General features: G+C 51.2%; 2 protein-coding genes across 9 annotated transcripts in view; one reads left to right on the top strand and one right to left on the bottom strand.

The window, feature by feature from the left end:
- Positions 1–4: 4 nt before the first annotated feature.
- On the bottom strand, positions 5–10,146 carry BACE1 (beta-secretase 1). Of its 4 annotated transcripts, none has more exons than XM_031599901.2 (10): positions 9,882–10,146; positions 6,333–6,421; positions 5,582–5,798; positions 5,157–5,294; positions 4,866–5,000; positions 4,422–4,523; positions 4,111–4,260; positions 3,850–4,021; positions 3,463–3,737; positions 5–2,703 (listed from the first exon to the last, which is right to left on the bottom strand). In XM_031599901.2, the coding sequence occupies exons 1-9, from the start codon at positions 10,128–10,130 to the stop codon at positions 3,496–3,498; spliced, it is 1,494 nt and encodes a 497-aa protein (XP_031455761.2). In that variant the 5' UTR covers positions 10,131–10,146; the 3' UTR covers positions 5–2,703; positions 3,463–3,495. The 4 variants fall into 4 exon arrangements, with proteins under 4 accessions (XP_031455761.2, XP_031455762.2, XP_031455763.2 ...); XM_031599902.2 differs by having other exon boundaries at positions 5–2,365; XM_031599903.2 differs by having other exon boundaries at positions 5–2,236.
- Positions 10,147–10,562: 416 nt separating this feature from the next.
- The window catches only part of CEP164 (centrosomal protein 164), a 44,963-nt gene continuing 35,273 nt past the window's right edge, over positions 10,563–20,252 (top strand). For 2 of the 5 annotated variants that reach the window (XM_090123708.1, XM_031599904.2), the window contains exons 1-7: positions 10,563–10,686; positions 11,731–11,824; positions 12,176–12,287; positions 12,663–12,870; positions 13,825–15,162; positions 17,421–17,579; positions 18,701–18,778. In XM_090123708.1, coding sequence (XP_089979834.1) covers positions 11,743–11,824; positions 12,176–12,287; positions 12,663–12,870; positions 13,825–15,162; positions 17,421–17,579; positions 18,701–18,778 — 1,977 coding nt within the window. In that variant the 5' untranslated portion in view covers positions 10,563–10,686; positions 11,731–11,742. The remainder of the gene's footprint in view (positions 10,687–11,730; positions 11,825–12,175; positions 12,288–12,662; positions 12,871–13,824; positions 15,163–17,420; positions 17,580–18,700; positions 18,779–20,252) is intronic. The other 3 variants (XM_090123709.1, XM_090123710.1, XM_090123711.1) reach the window with 3 other exon arrangements.

Below are 20,252 nucleotides of genomic sequence, written 5' to 3'. Positions count from 1 at the left end.
TGCTGGCTTCCTTTCCAACGTGTGTTAAAGCATAACCTGCCTGCTGGGACTCTGTTCCCCTCGATGGGATGTCTCGCATGCCCATGCCCCAGCAATCCCCTGCCATGCCACATCCATCTGCTGCTCCTTGTGCATGCTCTGAGTAGTTCCCCTCCTAGCAATGAACAGATTGCAGATGAAAAGCTTTTTGTTTTTTTTTTCTTTAATGTAATAATTTACTGTGTTAACATTCATTGTTCTTACACAGACAATAGGTTACAGAGTACCGGAGTCTATAGCGACAGCCTGCCGTAGCCATCCCCATCCCTCCTCCCTCTGGGCAGAGTTCTGTGCACACTTTCTCCTGGTGTTTCCTGTTGTAGTTTTGGGTCCTGGGGAGGGAGCACTGGGGAACAAACAAATTTGGCTGCACTGCAGCTCAGGATAACCAACCAGTTGCAGTTCCTCATATCCCCTCTCCTGTACTTTCTCCTAAAGCCCGGGCTGATGCACCAACCCTTTCTCCGTGGATTTCAATCAGATTAGAAGGTGCTCAGCACCACTTAAAATCTTGTACTTATTCTGTAGGTTTTTTTTTTTTTTTTTTTTGCAGTCTGTGGCACAAATTCAGCACTGCTAGAAGCACCTTTGCGTTGGGGTTGGTCAGTGCAAGTGCTGCCAGGGTACAATGTGCCTGAATTTGGCCACAGTCTGAATCCTTCTACACGCACACACACGCTTGTCAGCATGTTTTAAGGCAGTGGTCCACAACAGAGTCTCTGGGATCCTGGGGAGGGTCCTGGGCAGGCACGAGGGTGTGGAGGTCTGTGTGCACTCTGCAATTGCATAACCTTGCACTGGAGTTGAATTGCTGGATGAGTTTTGGAGCACAGCATGGGAACTGGATGCTATTTCCCAATACAGTAGTTAAGTGGGATGGTGCAGGGGTGCATGTGATGGGCTGGTGGGGCAGTGCCTAGTGCTGTGATTGGCTTGTCTCTCTTCTGATCTCCTACCCCATGTTTCCTCCTGCCTCTCTGGCTCCCTCACAGCTTTTTCAAAGCAATCTTTAACTGCAGGATTTTGTTAATGAGCTTTATGTTAGTGGTCACTGGAGGCTTGTAATGCTCCAGCCAGTATCCACCTGAACTGGTGCCTTAGCTCTGCCCAGGCCCTAGCACTGCAGGTAGCTCTGATTTTCACTTATGGAGGAGGCTGCCTTTTTCATTAGTGAAGCTCAGTGTTCAGAACAAAGCACTTTCATGTCCAAGTCTGAGGCAGAGAATTAAGGAAACAGAGCACTACCAACTGTCAGCAAGCTTAAGAGCACGTGCTCTGGGGATGGGAGGTGACCACAGTTGGCACCCTTCTCCTGTGGCAGAGTGAGCTGTGATGCAGGGGAGTACAAAAGGGAAAGGTTGCTCTTACACACCATGAAATCTTCCCTTTGCTGTATGAACAAAGCGAGGGCAAAACCGCCTCCTCTGACACGTGTCCTTTTGGTTTGTGAACCACCACTGTGTGATCCAGCTGTGCCCTCTGCCTGCATCCCTCCATCACTGTCACCGGGTCACTGACACGCAATACCTCCTCTGACACCAACTCCAGATCACTCCACGATCCTTAAAGTGCTTCCATCCAAGCATGCCGCTGCTGAGCAAGCCCTGGGCTCGGGTGATGGCCAAGGCCCTAGGACTGAGCAGAGGGCTAAAAATATTTAAAAAAACAACACAACAAAACAAGATAAAACCCCCTAATATTGGGTTTGGAACAGTAGCTTTCAGAGCTAGAATTAAAAATATATCTATATGTATACATTGTACAGGTGAGGAGCCGACCATTATTTGTACACCTGTGTGCAGTGCGGGACCTGCTATATACACACTGATTCTGCGCAGCTGTACTAACAGTGAGTTGCATTGTAAAAAAAAACCAACAAAACAATAAATACAACCATGTGTTTAGAAAAACAAGGAATGCTGCAGTCCCCACAGACACCTCCTTTCCCCCATGCTGCCAGGGTTTCTTGCCTTGGGGGCAGGAGCCCAGGTCCGAGCGTGTCTGCAGCCAGGTGTGCTGGCTGCTGAGGCGAGGCAGCAGCTGCAGGTGGGGGCCGCCGAGCCGGCGCTGGCTCCCCTATGGCTTTCAAACAGGCGAGCAGGCTGGGGAACGGGCAAGCTCTCTCCTGGCACGCAGTGTCTGCTTGTTCCAGGCTGCAGGGAAAGCTCCTTCCTTTGTTCCCATTCAGTCCAAGGGGCTGTGAAGCGCAGGGAAGAGAACCCCGTGTCCTGGAGCAGAGGCTGTTGTCCCCAGGGCTGGAGGGCAGCAGCCAGCAGCTTCTACGCAGCAAACACTGTGGATGCTGGGACGCAAGCGAGGCAGTTCCCTGTTCCCCAAGGGGACGTGGAGGTCAAAAATGGAGTCAGGAGAGGATGGCTGCCTGTCCTTGGCGGCAGCAAGGCAGGGTGGGCGCAGAGAGGTCTGGGGCTGGCAGCAGTGGAAGGGCAGGTTGGGAGGACAGGGGAAATGCCACAGCAAATGTTAGTGTGCACTGTACAGGAGAGCAGGAGGATGGGAGCAGCTGTCCCCCAACTTCTGCCTTCTCTCACTCCAGGGCAGCTTCAGGCTGGCACTGTGTGGTGTTTTCTACAAGCCCAGGCCTGGACAGAGGCTCTGGAGATGCACTCTCTGGAGTCCAGCTCACAGGTGTCATGGGGAGGGGAGCTGCGTGGGGAAGGCACAGCTACAGCGCACACACGCACACATCACTACACGGAGAGCCTAGGCCAGCAGCTTCCCTACAGTGCAGGCTGAGAAGGGCAGACACACAGCACTGGGGGGGGGAGGGGGACAGACATGGGGTGATGGCTCATCAGTTTGGAAAGTCTTGGCAGGATAGCTAGGGAAAGCTCGGCTCATTTTTGTGCCAGAGCAGACACTTGCGCTCAGTCCTTCCAGAGGCTACAGGTGAGACGGGGTTGCTGTGCTGTCACCCAATAGCAGCCAAGCTACACCTGTAGATCCTAGACAAAAGCAGTTGAGGCCTGAGGCTACCCATGCTGTCCTTGCACATGCTGCTGCTTGACAGGCTGCAAGTACACGCTGAACTTTTGCTGTGGGTCAGCAAGGGATGGCTGGTGTCAGAACCAGGGCAAAGCCTTTGGAGCACAGAGCGGGATCCTAACCTGCTGCTGGGACTTGGTCTCCACCTGCTCCCCAGTGCTGGTGTTGCCTCTCCTGTCTTGCTATGCAAATGCTGCCCTGGGTGATGGTGACCCAGGAACTCAAGCCTGGGACTTGAGCCTCAGTGCTGGCATTCTGCTCCTGGTACTGGGTTGCTCCTGGCTCATTAACTCAAAGGGCACAGGGTCCCCGCAGCCAGGAGAGCCTGGGCTGACTGTGTGAGCACCCTATGCTGATGTCCTATCTCCATGCTCTAGCCTCCAAAGAAAGGACCTACCTCTCCTCGCCCTGCTGCCTCACCTGCGGTCCCGGGGCTGCCCCCACGCTCCGGTGTCACTTCAGCAAAGATATGTCATCAGCAAAGTCATCGTGGTCCCGTCGCAGGCAGCGGAAGCAGCGCCACTGGAACACCATGAGGCAGAGGGGCAGCATGAACAGGGCGCAGATAGCTGCCATGACATAAGCAATGGTCATCAAGGTGGACTCATCCGTCTGTGGGATGTTGTAGCCGCAGTCCTCCATGTTGGAGTGCAGGTAGGGCCCCTCCACTGCCGCTGTCCGAAACTCATCGTGCACTGTGGGCAGGTTAAAGGCAAGCGTCTGGTCACTGAGATACCACTGCACATCCACATCTCTTCCCCGTAGCCCCCTGCCTTCCTTCCCTCTTGCATTCCTTCTCTCCCTTACCGTGGCAGGCACTGACAGCAAAGCCAATGCGCTTGCGGGCACGGTCGAAGACCACGTAGAAACCTTCCATGATAACAGCACCCATGACAGTGCCTGTGGAGGACTGAGAGATGGCAAACTTGTAGCAGTCATCCTGAGAGGTGGCCACATCCTCCACTGGGCGCAGGTATTGCTGCATGGAGAGAAGAGCTGTTAGCTCTGCCCCAGACTGCCTCCTGCTCAGTGCTGGGCAGGGTCTGGTCTGGTCTGGCCAACACTCACCTGGGGAAGGATGGTGATCCGGAAGGACTGGTTGGTGGCCTCCCCCATCAGGTAGAGGGACAGAACAGGGAAGATGTGCCAGGGGGTGGTGCCGACCTGCCAGCAAACCAGCTGCTCCCCCAGCCAGAAGCCATCTGGGAACTTCTCCGTCTGCCAGAAGGAAAGTAGAGATGAGGGGTCTGTGTGGGCAGGGAGCAGAGACGCTCAGGCTGGTGACAGGCAGTCACCCTGCCCACAGCCCTCCACTGGGCACTGGGGACGTGCCCACAGAAGGGAGGGATGGATGGATGAATTTCAAGGGCCACACTGACCGAAGAAGCTGTTTTGATGGATTTCACTGCAGCCTCAAACACCTTCTTCGGCAGCCTGAGGTTGGTGGTGCCGCTGTCCACGATACTCTTGTCATAGTTGTACTGCGAACAGCGAGAGGAGGAATGACCCAGGGGGTATCCCAGCCCTGCTCCCTTCCATGCCAGCACCTGACTGCTCTGGCTCCCTCTGCACAGCTACTGAGGCTGAGCCCATCCCCTGCTTTCTATTGCGATGGACTCAAAGCCCATGCTCATCTCAGCTTCACCCTTGGCCAAGCTGCCCGGTGCCCTCAGCCTCCATCACCAACCAGGCACTGAATCCCCAGGCACCAGGGCCGGCAGCATTCACTACACTCAAGTGATTTTAGCTGTAACCAAAGAATAGATGCTTTCAGCAACAAAGCAAATCCCTTGCAGGGCAGGTCCCCCTGGTGCCCCTGTCACCTCTTTGCAGTCCATGTTCAGGTCCTGCCCATTGACCTCCAGCTTGACAATGATGACCTCGTAGTACCACTCCTTCCGGATGGGTGTGTACCAGATGTCACCCACATACAGCGAGCGGTCGATGCCACCAATGATCTGCAATGGGGACAGAAAGGTGTCTGATACCACATGCTGCCATCTCCAGCCAGGGCATATTTTGTATGGCCATCTCTGCCCATGGGAACACCAAAACCACGTGGAGAATCCCCAGCCTCCTGCTGCCATGCTGGCTCCTTGCTCCAGAGCACTCACCATGCTGCCTCCCACTGATGCCAAGGTCTCCGTCTCATTGGATGAGAAGCCTGCCCCACAAAGCTGGAGGGAGAAGATGTTGGGCACCTGGGTCTGCTTCACCAGGGAATCAAAAAAGGGCTCCAGGCTATCGTCAGGCTGGAGAAAAGCAGAGGCAGGACAGGAATGTGTCAGTGGAGGACACCCAGATGTCCCCTCTGTGCCCCAGGAATCCTGGCTCTGTACACTGTTGGGGCAGGGCTCAAGGTCAGTAGTGCAAATGCACACCCTATTTGGGCCCACTGGGACTGTATGGAGCTACAGAGAGAGGAAATTTAACTCCTATCCCTTGAGCAAGGTGTGCTGGGACACGATGCCTATGTTTGCTGAGAGAAGCTGGATGCAGTACAGGCAGATGTGGGCCCCCAGCTACAATCAGGACTCACCCGGGCAATCTCTGCATAGGCCAGCCCCAGGATCCCTTCCCAGTTGGAGCCATTGATGAAGAATTTGTCTGACTCCGTGATGGCAGCGATGTTGGCTCTGACAGTGACGTTGGGGCCATGGGGGATAGTGACAAGGTCAGTGCCCAGTTCCCCTTCCCACTTGCCCTGGGTGTAGGGCACATACACACCCTTCCGCAGGTCACGATACGTGCTGGACCTGGAATGGTGTCAAAGAGAGAAAAATCACTGCAGAAGAGATGATGACAGTCAGAGCACGTGCATAATAACCAAGCACTGCGAGTGCACAGCCCTGCCCAGCCTGTGGTCAGCATGGCTGTGTGAGGACACTACATTTCTCTGCCCGTGCGGTTGCTGGAGCACCCACAAAGGGTCAGTGAAGCACAAGGACAGTGCCTTGCAGCCTGGGTTGAGGCTGTAATAGGGCACACAGGGGACAACCGTAGCTGTTGTACGCTATGCAAAACAGCTAGCAGCACAGATATGGGCTGCTTAAATATTGTGGGATGGCAGACTGGCAGCTGAGGGGTCCCCTGCTTCTCCGGGCACAAGAAGGGGCCATCCAGACCTACCTGAGGCTGAGCAGCATTACCTGTGCCAGCCCAAGACTGAGGGCCATGTCTGACCAGACCCAGTGTAAGACAGACCACACCATCACTGGAAGTGAGCCACAGGCACAAGGACCAGTGGCTGTGCTGTTTTCCCCCAGCGCCTGTCCCCACAGAATACTCACAGCTGCCGCTGGTAATATCTCCGGAGAAAGGGGTGAGGTGCAGCTCCCACAGCAAAATTACTGCTCCCAGTGTCCACCAGGATATTGAGCTGGAGAAGGAAGAGACAAGGAAGGTTTGTGACTGCAGTAGAACCCAGGCTGCACTGTGTACCAAGGTCTGCATGGCATTGCAGGCACGTGATGCTTTCTTTTTCCCTGTGTTTTCTGCATGGTGGCTGCTGTGCTGTGTTCTCCAGTGACCCACAGCTCTGGGTCCTCATCTCAGCAGTAAGCCTAGTTCTGCCCTGCTGGCTAGGGCTGTGTGCCAGCCACACTTGTGGGACTGTGGGAGCAGCAATGGGGCAGTTAGGGGTAGGGCAGGGAGGCTGCAGCTCAGCAGCTGCTGGGGCCTGCTGATGCTGTGCACAAGGATGGCTCAGGGCAGTTGTGCAAGAGAGGATGGGATGGTGGAGCAGGAGTCAGCAACATCAGGCTGTTGCACAAAAAGCAAACATCATCTGGCACTATGCAAACACAGCATGAGCTCTCCTGCCCTGCTCAGCACGGCATGACCTCAGCCCCCTGCAACCGGTGTGGGAGAGTGCAGCAGTAAGGCAAGGTCTCCAGGTCCCCCTTGCCAGGAAATCTAATTTGCTGGTGGGAAGGACTGATGGTACACAAGCCGCTGTGGATTGCTGTGTCCGCTAATCAGCCATCCATATGCTGAGCTCTGCTCCCGATTCATTTCTGCCTTGCCCTGGATTAGCAGCTTGCAGGCAGAGCTTGGCAAGCACCCCACCAGCCGGGCTAGGAGTGGGCCAACCCTGTCCTGCCACTGGCAAGCCCTGCTTGTGGCCCCTCTGCCCTGCTGGAGCCGGGCCTGGCAGGACACCGCTGGTTGCAGAGGGCTGTGCAGCCATAGGGCTGCTCACCCATACAAGTGATCTACCAGGGCTGTGGGCCTTAAGCTGTGGATTCGGGGAGGAAGGAAGTTAATGCGCTTGTGCTAATCGCACTGGTGCTTGGCTACCACCTGCAGAATTTCTTCAATGAACTATGGGCAACGGCTCCCTGCACACAGCACAAACTCGGCAACCACTGCCTTGGCCCACCTTGGTGCCCAGCTCTCCTGCACCGACCCTGGTGGCTGTCCTGCATCCTCCACACCGTGACACAGGCAGGCTTTTCGCCAAGGAGACCTTCAGCTCCAGGTAGGAAGTGGAGCACCATGCTCACCCCGCTGCATGCCTTGCTCAGAGGAGTGCCTGGAGCCTTCCCCAGGCAACCACAGCTCTGCCATTCCCAGGGTGGCTGCTGGAGCATTCATTAGCCATCTGCTGCACACCGCCTTGCTGCTGATCTCCAGGGTACCTGGTGAGGATGGCTTTCCCTGGAGAGATACCTGCTGAGCTGACACTGCAGGGAGAGGACACAGGCAGCAGGAAGGAGGCTCGCTCTGGAGGCCACGTTGTCAAGAACAACTGTGTTAGGAAGATGAGGAAACCTGCAGCTGCCCAGGACCTGCACCAAGCCCTTGGACGTTCAGACAGTCCCAGAACTGCCTACTGGGCTCTTCCTTGCGTGGCATGTGCAGTGTTTTGCACCAGTGACAGTGGGAGACAGGGGTGGGGTTTCTGCCCTGCAGGCTACGCTCTGCTGCCTCGAGTTCGCTGCCACGTGCATTGGCCCCACTTCCTCCAGGCACAGCCCAGCCCTTGTCTCAGGCCAGGACACGACACGTGCAGCGGTGAGGCTGGGACATGTGTGGCAGGGATGCTCTCTGAAGCCCGTCTGCAGCTCCCTGGATGTGACAGCCCCTCTGGGCGCTTGGCAGAAGCACTGCCTCCACACTGCACACGAGAGTGGGGTCGTGGGGGGACAAGCACACAGAGGTGGCACCGAGCCTCTGCCATCTGTCCCAGAGTGCTGGCTTGGGCTGCTCTGCTCCCACCTCCTCCTGCTGTCCGGGTGAATCAGCGCTGGTGGCACAGGCGCGCTGAGAGCCGGGGGGGTGCGAGAGCGATTAATTGTTGGTAGTGACTGCGCAGTGCAGCCCAGCTCACAGCCAAAATTCAAGCACAGCACAACAAAGAAGGTGAAAGCCAAGGAGAGCGAGGGGCTGGCAGTGAGACCACGTTGGGCTGCATGTGTACCTCTGAAGCGGATGCATGCATCCTCCCAGATAAACACCTGCCACGCTCCCCAATTTCCTGTGTATGCATCAACTTAGCCTTTCATGTGAATCTTTTAATTCCATTAAAATGCCTGGAGGGATTTTGCTCTGGCACACAAACATGCACACACGCATGCATATGCACACACACTGCATCCACACTTGGAAGCACTCCAAGGCTGGAAGATGCTTCCCAAAAGGGTGACAGCTTCAGAAATCCACGAGTGCCTGGAAACAGGTGGTTCTCACTGAAATTATTTGGCAGCTGTGACACATGGCATGTTCCAAGCAAAAGCTCCAGCAGGGCTGGATGATGAAATCACATTTAGAGATAAATTTTAGAAATAATCTCCTTTTTTTTTTTTTTTTTTCCCATAAACATACCCTGCCTGAGCAGAAAAATACATCCTAAACACACACGAATTAACACAAAGCTGTCTCAAGACACACAATTCATAGAGTCATAGTATGGCTCAGGTTGGAGGGGAGCTCAAAGCCCACCCAGAGCCACCCCCGGCCATGGGCAGGGCTGCCCCCCACCAGCTCAGGCTGCCCAGGGCCCCATCCCACCTGGCCTTGAGTGCCTGCAAGGATGGGGCACCCACAGCTCTGGGCAGCAGTGCCAGTGCCTCAGCACCCTCACAAATAACTCACATCTCCCCTCTTATCATTTCAAGCCATCCCCTCACTATCCTGTCAGCCATTCCCCCCTGTCCTACCATTTTAGGGTTCATTACCCCAATTCGGGGTTTATTTCCCATTTCTGGGGCCGTGTTTCCCATTTCAGGGCACATTTCCCAATTCCTGCTGCCCTGGCACCAGGCATAAAGCAGTGCTTCTGCTGACCCAGGAAACCCAAGCAGACCAATGTCACTGCCAGCGCCTCACCGCCCTCTGACAAAAGGATTGCTCCCTCACATCTAACCCATATCTCCCCTCTTTTAGCTTAAAGCCATTCTCCCTTGTCCTGTCACTATCAGACCACTCCCACAAGCAACATTTTGTTGATTGTGAGCAAACGTGGTTGTATGAACCCCCCCTGACTGTGCTTCTCTTCTCCCCTTTGGCTGCTCCCCCCACCCGTGCAATACCCACCAGGCACCCGAGGAAGGAGGCAGATCATGCTGGAGGTGCACGTAGCAAAGCCAGCTGCTATTTCAGAACCACCGTGGGCACAGAGTTTTGGCAGAGCCAACCTACACCGTGGGCGGCAGCAGCACAGGATCCCGGCCCTGTGCTCGAACAAATCCAGACCTCCACGCGTTTCAGGAGGCCCTCAAGGTCCTGCCGGGCCGACCGTCCCGCTGGACGGCACTCACCGCACACCGTGCCGACCCCGCGGACCCCCGGAGCCACCAGGGGGGTGGCGGCGGTGCGGCCCCGCGCCTCTCCCTCACCTTCTGCGGGGGGCTGCCCACCGTCATCTCCACATAGTAGCCCTGCCCGGATTTGCCCCGCAGGTTATCGATCATCTCCACGAAGGCGCTCCTCCTTTCCGCCTCGTCCGGCGCCCTCCTCGCCCTGGCGCCCGGCGGCGGGGCCGATCCCCCCCGCAGCGGCAGGCGGATGCTCGGCGGGGCCGGACCGGCGCTCAAGGCCGCGGCCCCGAGGCACAGCAGCAGGCAGGGCCAGGCGGAGGCAGCCATGGCCGCGGCCCCGTGCCCGGATCGCCCCTAGCGGGCCCGCAGCGCCCCGCGCCTCGGCCGGGCGGCCGCGCCGGGGCGGGCAGGCGGCGCGGGGCCGAGCGGGGCGGCGGGCATGGCGGCTCGGCGCTCCCCGCCCCTGCGCCCGGCCGCGCTGCCGTCGCCCCGCCCGCCGGCGGAAGCGCTGGGATGCCGGCCCGGCCCCCGCGGCGCCCCGCGGCGCCCCGCAATGCCCCGCAACGCCCCGCAGCGCCCCGCTCTCGGGCCGGGCCCAGCTGAGCCCCGGGGTCGCGTCGCCATGGCAACGCGCGGCGGCGCCCCCCGTTTTTCCCCCCGAACTACAGTTCCCGGCGTGCTCTGCGCGCGCCACCGCCCCTCAGCCAATCGAGAGCCGGGTGGTGACAGCGCTGACCAATAGCGCTCGGCGGAGGGCGGGCCGATGAGGGCGTTGTGACCCGGATGTGGTTGCTGCGCGGACCCGGGCAACCCGTGGGCGTCCATGGAAGCGGCGGCGCGGCGGGGCCCGGCCCGATGAGCGCCCGTTGGGACCGAGCGAAGGGTGAGAATGACAGCGGCTTCGGGGCGGGCCTCGGCCTGCTGAGCCCTCCTACAGCTCCAATGCTTCTATCTGCTCAGAAAAGGTTCCTTCTCTGCTAGCTTTGCGTGCCCCTGCTTCTGGGCCGCTGCGGCTGCACGAACGCGGTAATTATCTGCGTGTGGGTACGGGGGGGAGGAAGAAGAGCAGGTAGGCTGGTCCTGGCGGCTGTGTCTGGAGCTGAATTGCTGTCTTTGGGCCTCACTCTGCTGTGGGCGTGGGGTGAGCAGGGGGCACTGGAAACTCAGCTGTTGGCTGAGACCGTTCGTGTGAGAGTCAGTGCTGCAGTCTGCTGAGCTCGTGGTGATGGGCTCTGAAGGAGCACGGCCTCAAATCTCTGTCTGTGGAGTTTAAGTTAAATACTGACACGATCCTCCGGAGGTTAGAGATGGGGCATGGTAAATTAAGATCTACTTTTAGCTTTCAAAATGCCCCCTGGGAACATGGGAGAGGCCAATTGGGTTGCTGAGAGAAGCTGGTTTGTCCCTAGGCAGAGCAGATTCAGCCCAGGGATTTCTCGAAAGCAATTCTGCGGTCTGGGAAAACTCTTTCTTCTTACCATCTCTTATTCAGCTTTCCCTTATCTGTCTAAGAAGTGCCAAAAGCCAGGGCTTGTTTCCTCTGTAGGTGCTGGAAAGCCTGGGGGACTCAAACCTCTCTGTCAGCATCAGCCTCAGGTCTTTGATCAGTGCTGCAGCGGGGGAGTGCTGTGAGCAGGGCAGAGCTGTGCCTGCCTTGTCTTACTGTCTGCAGGGTGCCTTGAGCTGGCAGTGTTGTGGCCAACTGTGGTATTTTATTCCCCCTTGGCTTGGGGGGTTTCAGTTTCTGGCTGCCTTACCGCTTTGTTCTCAGTCTGCATCCATGCTTGGTGACCCCCAGTGCACCTTGTTCTCCTCCATGGTTCCAGTGCTGAGTTTCTCTGCCATGCACTGTGTGATGGGAAGTTTTGTTTCTGTCTGGCTGCAGTTGCTCCATGTGATTTTTACGTTGTTTCCTTCCTGCTGGCAGGTGCAGGGAGCCATGGAAGGAGGTGTCGTACGCATTGGTGACCAGATCATACTGGAAGAAGATTATGATGAGACATATGTTCCCAGTGAGCAAGGTAATAGATGCTCATCCTTCTAGGAGCTGCAATAAGCAATTCAAGCTTGCTGTATTATTTCAAGAAGCATTAAGAAAATGGAAACTGGGGAGAGCATGATTCAGAAAAGTGGATAAAAGGAGATGTCATGTAGAGTTGAAAAAATAGCTTTTTGATTGCAAGGGTATTTGCCATCTTGCAATCTCTGTCCCTCTGCTTCACCAGCCGGGAACACATGCTGACGTGTTCGCTGACACACAGATCTGTTTGGACAGTTTTGAGTAGTGGGATTTCCCATTGTGTCCATTGCTTTAGCTGTTGAAGCTGGCTTTGTGTAGACCATCTCTACAGATTCCTGTTCTGTTTCCCTAGAAATCCGGGATTTTGCAAAAGACATCGGCATTGACCCAGAGGAGGAGCCTGAGCTGATGTGGCTGGCCAGGGAAGGCATTGTGGCCCCGTTACCACCCCAGTGGAAACCCTGGTGAGAGAACCCTCTTAGAAGCTGGTTTATAAGATTGCTGGCCTTCTCTGCTGTGTTTATGATTGTCAGAGCAGGGTATCAGCTGGCAAGGGGAAAAAATATACACAGGTACTTCCTGGGTTCTTTTTGGGGCGGTTGAAGAAGAGGAAAAAGGTTTCACAAGCTGAATGAAGATGTGAGCATTCTCAAAGAGGGCTTCTTCACCACACTGAAGCCTCTGGGTTCTTGGAGGCCTTGTACTGCTGTTCAGTGAATGTGAGGTGATCGTGTGGTGCAGTAAGAATGTTTTTAGAGCCTTTGAAAGCCCTTGAGTGAGACCATGTCTGTGCAGAGCTAAAGTTGCTGTTGTGTTCTCACACTGTTTTTGCCACACAGCCAGGATGTCACTGGTGATATCTACTATTTCAACTTCAACAACGGCCAGTCCATGTGGGACCACCCCTGTGATGACTATTATAGAGAACTGGTTGCTCAGGAACGGAGGAAGCTGCTGGCACGTGGCAGCTTGAAAAAGAAAGAAAAGAAGAAGAAAGACAAAAAAGATAAGAAAGACAAGAAGGATAAGCAACCAAAGCAACATGCTGTAAGTAGGCTCTGCTGCATGCAGTGATTCTGGGGAGGAGCAAGAAGGCTGGCTGAGGATGAGTGGCTGTGAATTAGGGGGTAATGCTGTACTGTTGCTGCTTTGGGATAGGAAGAGCAATTACTTGACTGGGGATCCTGTCAGGCTATGAGTCTGAATGAAAATCCAAGGGAAATGGGATCACACGCCCAGAGGTGCACACCTTAACTGGCTCTTTCACAGCCCTGGGATGCTATTGATGAAAAGGCACCTGGGCCAAGGTGGCTGGTTCAGTGGATATTGACCATTCTTAAGGAAAAGTAAAAAAAAAATAATAATAATCATCATCATCATGTTGAGCTCTGGACCTGAGTTTGTTGCTTGTTTATGACATACTCTCATTAGGGCAGAGAGCATTTATCATTTTGCAGTTTTGTGGAGAGAGGGAGGGAAACTGGACTACACTTTGTGTGCTGGAGGGATTTTCTTTTGGAGAAGACAGTAGAGGGTGTCTGTGCTTGTTGCTGTAATATCCACACGTGGAACGCAGGTGAGGCTGGTCACTATGCTTTTTGTAGCTAGAAGCATAGCCAAATGCCCTTTAGAATTCTAAGTGATGGAATTAATTCCTGCCTTCCTTCCATTAGCCTGTAAAGAGGTAAATATCAGTGGGGAAAGAGTGTTTTGTGTTGCCACTAAAGGCATAGGCATCTTTAACCTCAGCCTTTAATATGATTATCTTTCTTTTATACACATACAAATCACTTCAAGTGCTCCAAGGTTTGCACACCGATTTATATATGTGACATATTCATTACATATAAATCTGTACTTTAAATAAGGGTTTGTATATATATAGATATGTGATGTGTTTCAGTTATTTGCTAATGTTTATGTAGTTAGGAAATGCAGTGAGGGATTCTTCTTTCAACATCCTTTTGTCATATACCCTGTGCCGTTCTGTCCCTTGGGCAGGAGAATCCTGAGCCAGAACCAGATAGCCAGATTAGAAATGAAGGCAGAGGGAGTCCGTCACACATAAATGATTCATGGAGACAATTTGCAGGCATGGGGCCAAACAAACTGCATCCCGCACTTGTATCAGCACTCAACAGGCCATGCCAAACCTTAACTGATGTGAAAACTGTAGAAGGCAGCCCACCTTTCAGCAGCTTTGATGTATACATCCACCAGGGCCAAGATATACCTTTGGAAGTACAAGAAAATGTTCGTTTCAACTCTGTTGGGAATATGAAAAGAAAACCAAGTTTATTGCAAGCCAGAGAAGGAAGAAGGAACCATGACATGACTCTCTTTGATTCCAGTCCCGTGGGTGACTGGAATTTGCAGGAGATGGTTGATGCTTCGTATGTTCAAGAACAGGTAAGGCTTGACAGCAGAGTATCTCAGAGTAGAAATAAGAGAGAAGTTCAGGATGAGGCTTTGGGTCAAGCTGTCATTCTTTGCAAGAATAATGAGAGCATCAGCAGACCTGAGAGACAGGATTCAAAGCAAATGGAGCTAATGGAACTAGGAGCAGACATGAAAGCAGACGATATCAGTGGTATACCAGAGAACCCATCCACAGTTCCTCAAGAGATCATGGGTGTGCAACCCTGCTTGCAAGGAATAGAGGCAAAGGGGGAAATTAATGTGTACCATCATATGTCAAAACGTGTTTCTCCATCTGTCAAAGATGGCTGTGGAGAAGGTGAAGAAAGAGGTGATTCGATGTCAGATTGGGACAGCAGTGATTGGGACAGTTCTCGTAGTGTTGATACACCCCAGATACTGGGAGTGAGCCATCAGTTCTCCTCTCCACACTGTGAGTCTGGAAGCCCAAAGGACCTGTACTTTTTCACAGAAAAGCCTATGCTGCCTTATGCCTTCCTGAAATCACCCATGTCTCAGATACACAGTCCTGCCCAAAAATCAGAGAGGGAACGTAGCTCCAAGAATATGAAACTGTTCCATATGCTGCAGGAATACAAAGAAAGTGCCAGCTTAGAATCTGAATGTGTTATGTTTGTGGTGGATTCCTGTGAGAAACTCACTGTCCAGGATTCTGATGGTGCTACTGAAGGACAGAAAGAAATGAAGAAAGGAAATGGAAGGACAGATCAGGATCCTAGAGTGTGGGAGGATGGAGGCACAAAAGACTCATGTGTTCCTCCTGAGTGTCTCTATCAGATGGCTGACGGCCAAGGAAGCAACAGTCTCTGTCAGCACACAGAAGTGAGGGTGACCCAGACCGGAAAAACTGCTGAGAATTACAGCAAAATAGAGGTTGGTGAAGGAACAGGTGAAAATAAGGTAGGACTTCATCCTTTGTGATGGCACTTGTGATCTCATGAATCTTGAGAATTGAGATTGAAACCACACATTGTAGCTAACTTTCAGGAGCAAAGGGAGAAGGCATCCTGTTAGAAGTTGTATAAGGAAGTGTGACAGACTGCAAAACTTCCTCTCAAATTAGTTTTATGTTAGGGGAGGTGTCTTCTAAAAGAAATAAAGAGGTGATTGGCAGGGAATGCAAAAGGATTGCAGCATTCTCTACAAAGTAGTCTTTAATTTTGGCTCTAAGATCCTTTGTAGTAAGTACAGGAGAAGTCAATCTTTTCCCTCTAAAAACCCGCAGTCTAAATTGAGGGTGAAATAAGCTTTTTTAAGGTTAACAAGGCCCAGAGTGAATGTGTTGGTTAAGATGTTATAGAATCAGTAAGGCAAAGCTACATACGTGTCTACTATGTAGACAAATGGACTCTCTTCCCTCTTACATGAGAAAAATAGGAAAATGTTTGAATGAATTCTCTTTCCTTAAATAGAAGTATTACTCCCATTGGTTCCAGATCATTGTTTTTCAGGCAGTGTGACTTAACACACTCTGGTCCTTTGATCAGTTGCAGTGGTCTTAGGACACCAAGAAGGTGTACAGGTGTGATGGGGCCCTCTGTAAATGTAACTTTCTTCTTCCTCTTTGAATACTGAACACCCCAAAAATGCTGCTAGAAAAGGCATTGATCTGTAAAGGTGGCACTCAGCTTGCAGCAGTGGTAGAAAGTGGAGAAGTGGGAAGTAGAAAAGGTAGGTGCTGCTCTCTGTCACTGTCTGTACATCAGTGCTATGGAATATTTCTTGCAGTCTTCAACTCATAGAGCCCCCCTTTCCCTGGGAAGAACATTTCAGGTTGTTTTTTCTTTGTCCTTAAGTAATTGCCTCCATTTAATAAGAACTTAGCAAATCTCTTGTTCTGAAAACAAAGCAAAACTTGCCCCGGAACTAAAAGGTCACTGTGTGTAGTGGTAATGAGTTGCTTTGCTGTACTACTGCAGGTACCCAGTTGTGCCTCCACCAAATTGTAGCTCAGATTTCTAATTAACAGCAAGTGGTAGTGCTCAGCTGATAATAACTATACCTATAAATATCAGATAAACTGCAGATTATCCAAGAAGTTTTAATTAGCCCACTGGAAGTGAGTTTATCTTTGCTGAAGGACAACTAGTGTCTACTGCTCCACATGCATAGTTAATGGCCATCTGCAGAAAATAATTAGGTAAGCCCAGAATACATTATTTGTACTGTTACCATTGATGTGGCACTGAGTTGGTGGAAGAAGGATCAGTGTGCATTCATCTCCATCTCCCTGTCCCTCAGTGTGCAAGTGAATTAACTCTGTTTTCAGTCTGTAATTTTGTTTAAACACTGAGTACCAGGACTGTGATTTATGAATAAGCATGTGCCCTGCTGAAGCAACAGCACTTGGCCGTACTGGCATGCTGTAGAGAAAACCCTAGAGTACACTTGCTTCAAATTTAACTGGTGCAGTGTATCAAGGGTGAGACTTCTTGGGCATTGAATTCCACAAAGTAAAACAGAACAGTCGCGTTTCTCAGTGGAGATAACTTGAGATGTCAAGCTTGCATTGTTCAGAGGTGAGGATGTTGGGTGGTTCCCAGGGCTCTTGATGTGCTTTGAAAGGTAAAGATATATTCAGGAGCTTCTTACTGATGTGCTGCAGCAGAACTGCTTTCCACTTTCAGTACTACTGAAAAAGTACACTGGTGTAAGGTAAGGAAGCAGCCTGGATTTCTGTCTAGAGATGTTAATTGCAGCTTGTAGAAAGTAAGAGACTTTGTTGGTGCTGGATTCTCCTTCTTTCATGCAGTGCTGAGTAGCAGGGCAAAGCAAGGAGGGAAGCTACCCAATTTGCATAGGGTAGTGTGCTTGTAAGAGCCTCCCTTAGAGGGTACTGTGCATGTGGGTGTGTGAGTTAGTGTGACTGTTGTTATGCTCTTGCTTCCACTTTGGAATAATGGTCATTTGTTTTCTGGATCATCTTGCTGCTGTAAACTCAATCACTGTATTCAGATGGGTCTTCAGAAGTTGAAACAGATGAGTAAATCAATCTGCTGTTTCCTACACATGTCATTTGCTGGTAATTGTTTGGTGTTAGCTCTCAAGAACAATTTCTTGATGGTAGGTTTCATGCTAGCTGACAGTGTTTGCACTGGGGAGTACCTTCTGAAACAAGTGTAAGCTGTGAGCTCATGTTCTTTTCTCACATCCTCTAGCCTTCAGGCACCCTGCTAGCACCTGTGCAGGTGCCCCTGGGGAATCTTGCTCCTCTGCGTGGCCCTGTGGCTTCTCCAGCTGGCATCCTGCGTGGCTCACTGCACTCGGACATGGGGAGCTCTGTGGACTCTGGTGTTGCAGACAGAGGAGAAGCTCAGGTGAGATTGTTTCCTCTGGAAGCGCGCCCAGAAAAGCAGTCTGTGCAAGAGGTCACAGGTTTGGTGTTACTTAAACATTTCAAAGACAGTGTTTGTGACCTCTCCTCTGTTTTGAAATGCTTTGGACTGAAATACTTCTATTGTTCCACTATGTTTCTTGTCTTTGGCTGTTTCTAGGGGGTTCAATGATAAATGTTATTTCTTTAGCAGCTTGAAAGAATATTTTCAGCAGTTGAAAAACTGTTGATTTGAAGTGAGCTTTGATTTCTACCCAAATGAAGCATGATATACTGTACAGGTAGTGTAAACTAATAAATGATATTCCTTTAATAAAAGTGATACAAACAAAACATCTGCCACAGTATTGACTGAATCTGTGTTCTGAGGCACAGATAGATTTTGCAGGTGTGCTTCTTTTGGATGGGAACCTCTTTTTTTGTAAAGAAAAGTGAAATTTCATAAGAAATGTTATCTCCTAGCTGGATATGGCTCTATAAGGGTAGCAGCATCATCCTGAGCAAGTTCTCAGAATTCAAAAACGTCCTTTCTATTGTCTGCTTCAGTGGGTTCATACCTCCCCTGTTGCTTTGCCTGTCCTCTGATTTCCCTTTCTTTTTAACTTCACAATCTGTAAGCCCACTAGTGAGACCAAGAAGTTGCTGGGATTGATTTGTGAAGAATTCTTTATACACAATAGCTGTGGATAAAGGGAGAAGTGAAGAGGAAGTGAGAATGAGGTAGCTGGCGTGTATTGGCTCCTCATATGTGTCAGTAACCACAGTGCTTGAAGCCTCAAGGAGTAGAAAACTATGATACTACTCCAGTAATGGCTGATAGACTGTGGTGATTCAGTTTGACTTCAGGCTTCAATTTGCACTGCACTTCCTGTATCTCTTAGTTGCCAAAAAGTGTCTACTCCTGTTTTGCACCCTCTGTAAATCCACATCTGTCCCCTGCATTTCCAGAGTGAATTGACTGTAAGCTTATTGTTGTGGTTTGTTACTCTGGCTCTGCTCCCTTATTTCCATGAATTACGGACCCTTGAGTTTCTTCTGCACAGCCTATGGCATTGCAGAGATTTGAACTCAATTTTGGCCATTTCCTTTTTTTAATACATCTAGAGTCTCCATAGGACAACAAGACTTTTCAAAAACCTGCACATGGATGTCAGTGCCCTGGGATGCAGCTTTGAATCTGAGGTAAGAAAGGCATGATGAAACAGGTAATGTAGAACTGCCCAAATAGAAGAGAAGCTATGGCACTGCACTGCCTGTGTGTGGGCTGCAGGAGTGAGAGCCCAGGAGCAGTACCTGAAGAACTGTTTGTAATTCATGAGAAATAACAACCTACATCAGGGCTGATGAAGAGGAATGCGCAACAGCAGGGTTGGGAGGGCAGCATATATGAGAAGCTAGATACCCACATCACTGCCCCTCTACAGAGAGTATCAGAAGGTAGATTTGTCCTTGAAGGAGAGTGCTTTCCAATCTGATAGATAGCATTTGATTTGACAGCACCTGAGCGTGAGGTGGAGCTTGAATTCCTGATGAGTGAAGAAAGAGAAACTTAAAGCAACATAGGTGTGACAGGCAAGGCAGAAGTCATTTCTTTCAAGAAATGACAGAAAGAAGAGAGTCTCAAATCTGAGTGGTGCCACTGCTGATGCTGTGGGAGGAAGGGTTGATGAGGAAGAGGCATGGTTTGTTTCCTCGTTTTGTTTTTTTTTTTCTCAGTCAGTGCAGAAGGAAGGCTTATTCTCAGCAGAAATGGCAGCATTGTCATTTGGAGATTGGAGAGGGAATTTAGTCTGGAGACACCATCCTCACATTGTCATTCATTTCCATAAGAATCTCTTAGGAACTTCATTGTGGACTGGATACGGCAGTTTTTTCTGTGTGTGGCAACATAAAACTCATTTTGTATCTTGCACTGCTGATAAATTACATTGCTCAGACTCTCAGCATCAGCAATGAGTTCAGTACACGCGTTGCCTTGTGCAGACATTTTGCTTTCCCTGCGGGTGTGCATTCTTTGCCAGCACTTTCTTAGCAATGATCAGGCTTAAGATGACAAAGGGACAATGTGAAGTGCGTTGCAAGCAGCTCTAGTGATTCAGTCTGTCTGCGCTGACGTTAATCCTTTCTTAGCACTTTGAAAATTCTGTTCCAGCAATTGAAAGGCAAATTAATTTCTGTTAAAACGTTTTTACTATTTCCCTCATCCTTTTCACAGTGTACAGAAAATGAAGCTGTAAACTAATTTGGAGAATTCATTCATAGAGCTGGACAGGAACTGCAAATGTTTGTAATAAAGTGGATGCGAAAAAAAAAAAAAAAACCAACCCAAAAAACAGAACAAAAAGGCTTCAACTCTCTCATCTCCAAACAAGAAGCCTGTCAGAGCCCAATTCGTCACTGAAATGTTAATGTGTCCAGGAGCAAAGGGTTGTCTTGGCATTTCAGTGACATGGCAAGGCTTCAGGAATCTATTATAAAATGGCAATTGCTGCCCAACAGCCAGGCTGTGTCTCAATAGCTAGTAACTCAGATTGGTGATATCTCAGCCCTGATAAAATATTAGTGCTCCATGGAAAATATAATTCACTTGTAGCTCCATGAGAGGGCAGTAGAAAAACGTTCCTATGAGTGAGCTCTTATCCTGCATCCCATCTCT

The sequence above is a fragment of the Phasianus colchicus genome, chromosome 23, assembly GCF_987193195.1.
Source record: "Phasianus colchicus chromosome 23, bPhaCol1.hap1.1, whole genome shotgun sequence".
In the NCBI taxonomy this organism is placed as follows: domain Eukaryota; kingdom Metazoa; phylum Chordata; class Aves; order Galliformes; family Phasianidae; genus Phasianus; species Phasianus colchicus.
This window is presented reverse-complemented; position numbering and strand designations above follow the sequence as displayed.

What these genes read in the sequence shown, in the direction of transcription:
- BACE1 (XM_031599901.2), bottom strand. Translation starts at nt 10,130, where the DNA reads ATGGCTGCCTCCGCCTGGCCCTGCCTGCTGCTGTGCCTCGGGGCCGCG. An exon ending in AGATATTACCAGCGGCAGCT is followed by an intron (nt 5,799 to 6,332) that starts GTGAGTATTCTG and finishes ACACCATTCCAG; the next exon opens with GTCCAGCACGTATCGTGACC. An exon ending in CATCAGTGGGAGGCAGCATG is followed by an intron (nt 5,001 to 5,156) that starts GTGAGTGCTCTG and finishes TCCCCATTGCAG; the next exon opens with ATCATTGGTGGCATCGACCG.